At 41.6% G+C, this 2,097-nt stretch overlaps 1 protein-coding gene across 1 annotated transcript in view; it reads right to left on the bottom strand.

The window, feature by feature from the left end:
• Positions 1 to 2,097, bottom strand: part of DNAH9 (dynein axonemal heavy chain 9) — a 327,356-nt gene that overhangs the window by 170,041 nt on the left and 155,218 nt on the right. The window contains exons 33-35 of the mRNA XM_023529851.1: positions 1,860 to 1,968; positions 648 to 795; positions 487 to 544 (exon numbers count right to left, since the gene is read on the bottom strand). Coding sequence (XP_023385619.1) covers positions 487 to 544; positions 648 to 795; positions 1,860 to 1,968 — 315 coding nt within the window. The remainder of the gene's footprint in view (positions 1 to 486; positions 545 to 647; positions 796 to 1,859; positions 1,969 to 2,097) is intronic.

The raw sequence follows: 2,097 nt of genomic DNA, 5'->3' as shown, positions 1-2,097 counted from the left end.
TTCAGCTCAGAGGAGTTCCATCAATTAAAACACACTGAAAACATTTTCTCTGGGGCAGTATTTTGTGTTAGCTCTTGTTTTAAACCTAGTTGCAGTCCTTACAACAATGCTTTCGAGTGGTCTAATAGTCTAGGCCTTACTTCCATGAGTAATGAGAAAACTGAGTACTTAATGGGCTTTTCCTTCATTTCTTTGACTATATTTGTAACAGACACAGCCAGGAACAGGAAGTGGGTCCCATATGTCACTAACAGGTGTCATCTTCACCTCTAAGCCTGTTGATCTGGCCTGTATATCATTTGTAGGAGGGCCGGCTGCATGCCTTGAAAACTGAAGGACCACCCAGAATTGTTTTCTGATATTGCAGCTTACAGCTTCTTTAGAATACACTCATGTGGCACTCACAAAAGGTATTTAAAATCTTCTCCTCTTCACTTTTCTAACTTCTTGCCTGAACTTATAGTAGGCATTTCATGGCCACCCTACTATGTTTTCCTCTTTGCCATCTGCCATGCCTGGAGGGGAATGGTCTTGAGACATCTGACTTTAGGGACAGGACAGAAAGAACATTATTGGGATATAAATTATGACCCAACATGCTTTTTATTGCTGCTTTAACTTGCCACCTTCCTTATTTCTTGGCCTACCTGGTTCTGAGTGTGTCTAAGCAGATTGGAAGATACTTGTCAAATAGGATGGTTAGGTTGGCTCTCTCTGTCTGGATTTCCCTCTTGTCTATCCAGCTGCTAACTGGAGGGTTCCATCCTAGGTCTCCTGGGTTGATGTACAGGATCCCTGGGAGCATAAGGCATATTGTCAGTGAATTTTCCACAGATATCAGTATATTTTTCACCCCAGAGAGTTATTTTATCTGTTTAGAAAATTAACTGATGATATTAGCTGATAAAGAGCAGTATTAAGGATCCCAAGGCCAAGTATAGGCTCAGGAGGAAAGAAAGGCTATGAATGATTAGAAATAGTCATCATGGTGCAGAAGTGTATAGTGGGTTGAATGGTGAACCTAAAAGGATATGCCTACCTAATCCCTATGTGACCTTATTTGAGAAAAGAGACTTTGCAGATATAATTAACTTAAGGATCTTGAGAGGAGATTACCCTAAATTATCTAAGTGAGACATTTACAAGTGTCCTTATAAGAAACAGAGACAAAAGACACACCGAGGAGAAGGTCACATGAAGACGGAGGTGGAGGTTGGAGTCATAGGGCCATAAGCCAAGGAATTCCTAAACTAGAATGTACAGGGAAGGATTTCGGGTATTTGACTTTGAAAACTATGAGAGAATAAATTTCTATTGTTTTAAAAGCCACCAAGTTTCTAATAATTTGTTATGGTAGCCCTATGAAACAAATACAGACTAAGAGAGATGGTTCTTCTGGCCTGTGTTCTCCAACCTCGGCACAGGTCCTTGAAAGGGAGTCTGATATTTTATTGTAGAGATCAAACAAGGCAGTGCAGTTAGGGAAAGTTAAGCTATAAAGTAGTTATTTTCACTAGGGTGTAGTAAGAATTGTAATGCTTGGTCATCTCCACCAACATGGAGGCTTGAACTGGCCTAAAAGTAGTCTAATTTGAGGCACTTATATACAGAGGACAGTTGTCCAGCTCAGGGGCCATTTCCTTTCCCATTACCATAACATTCCTCAAAAAAAATCACATGGGCCTTGCCTTAGAGCTAAGCCTTGTGGATGTACATTAGGACTGTGAATTAAGCCAGAGTTTTGGAAGATCGATATTTGGCTCCTATTTGGAGCTTTCTTCAGAGCCAGCGATATCATATGTAATGCTAGAGACACCTGTCTTCAACTGAGCTTTTTCCCCCCGTTTCTTAGGCCGTACCTGCTCTGGAGACAGTTGCTGGTGTGGCCGTGCGCAGGTGGCTGATCTCAAAGAGGAGCCTCATTGTGGGATTCAGAAGAATTCTCTCATTGCTTGCCAAGGTCAGCACCTGAAGACAACAAGGAGGGACACACCAAGTAGAAAAGAGTTATGATGCATGGCCAACTGGTGGGGTTCTGGCTGATTACTTCTGGTAGGAACTAGGAGTGATTATTTTCTTCCTTTGTGATTATAGTCA

The sequence above is a fragment of the Pteropus vampyrus genome, unplaced genomic scaffold, assembly GCF_000151845.1.
Source record: "Pteropus vampyrus isolate Shadow unplaced genomic scaffold, Pvam_2.0 Scaffold44, whole genome shotgun sequence".
Classification (NCBI taxonomy): Eukaryota; Metazoa; Chordata; class Mammalia; order Chiroptera; family Pteropodidae; genus Pteropus; species Pteropus vampyrus.
This window is presented reverse-complemented; position numbering and strand designations above follow the sequence as displayed.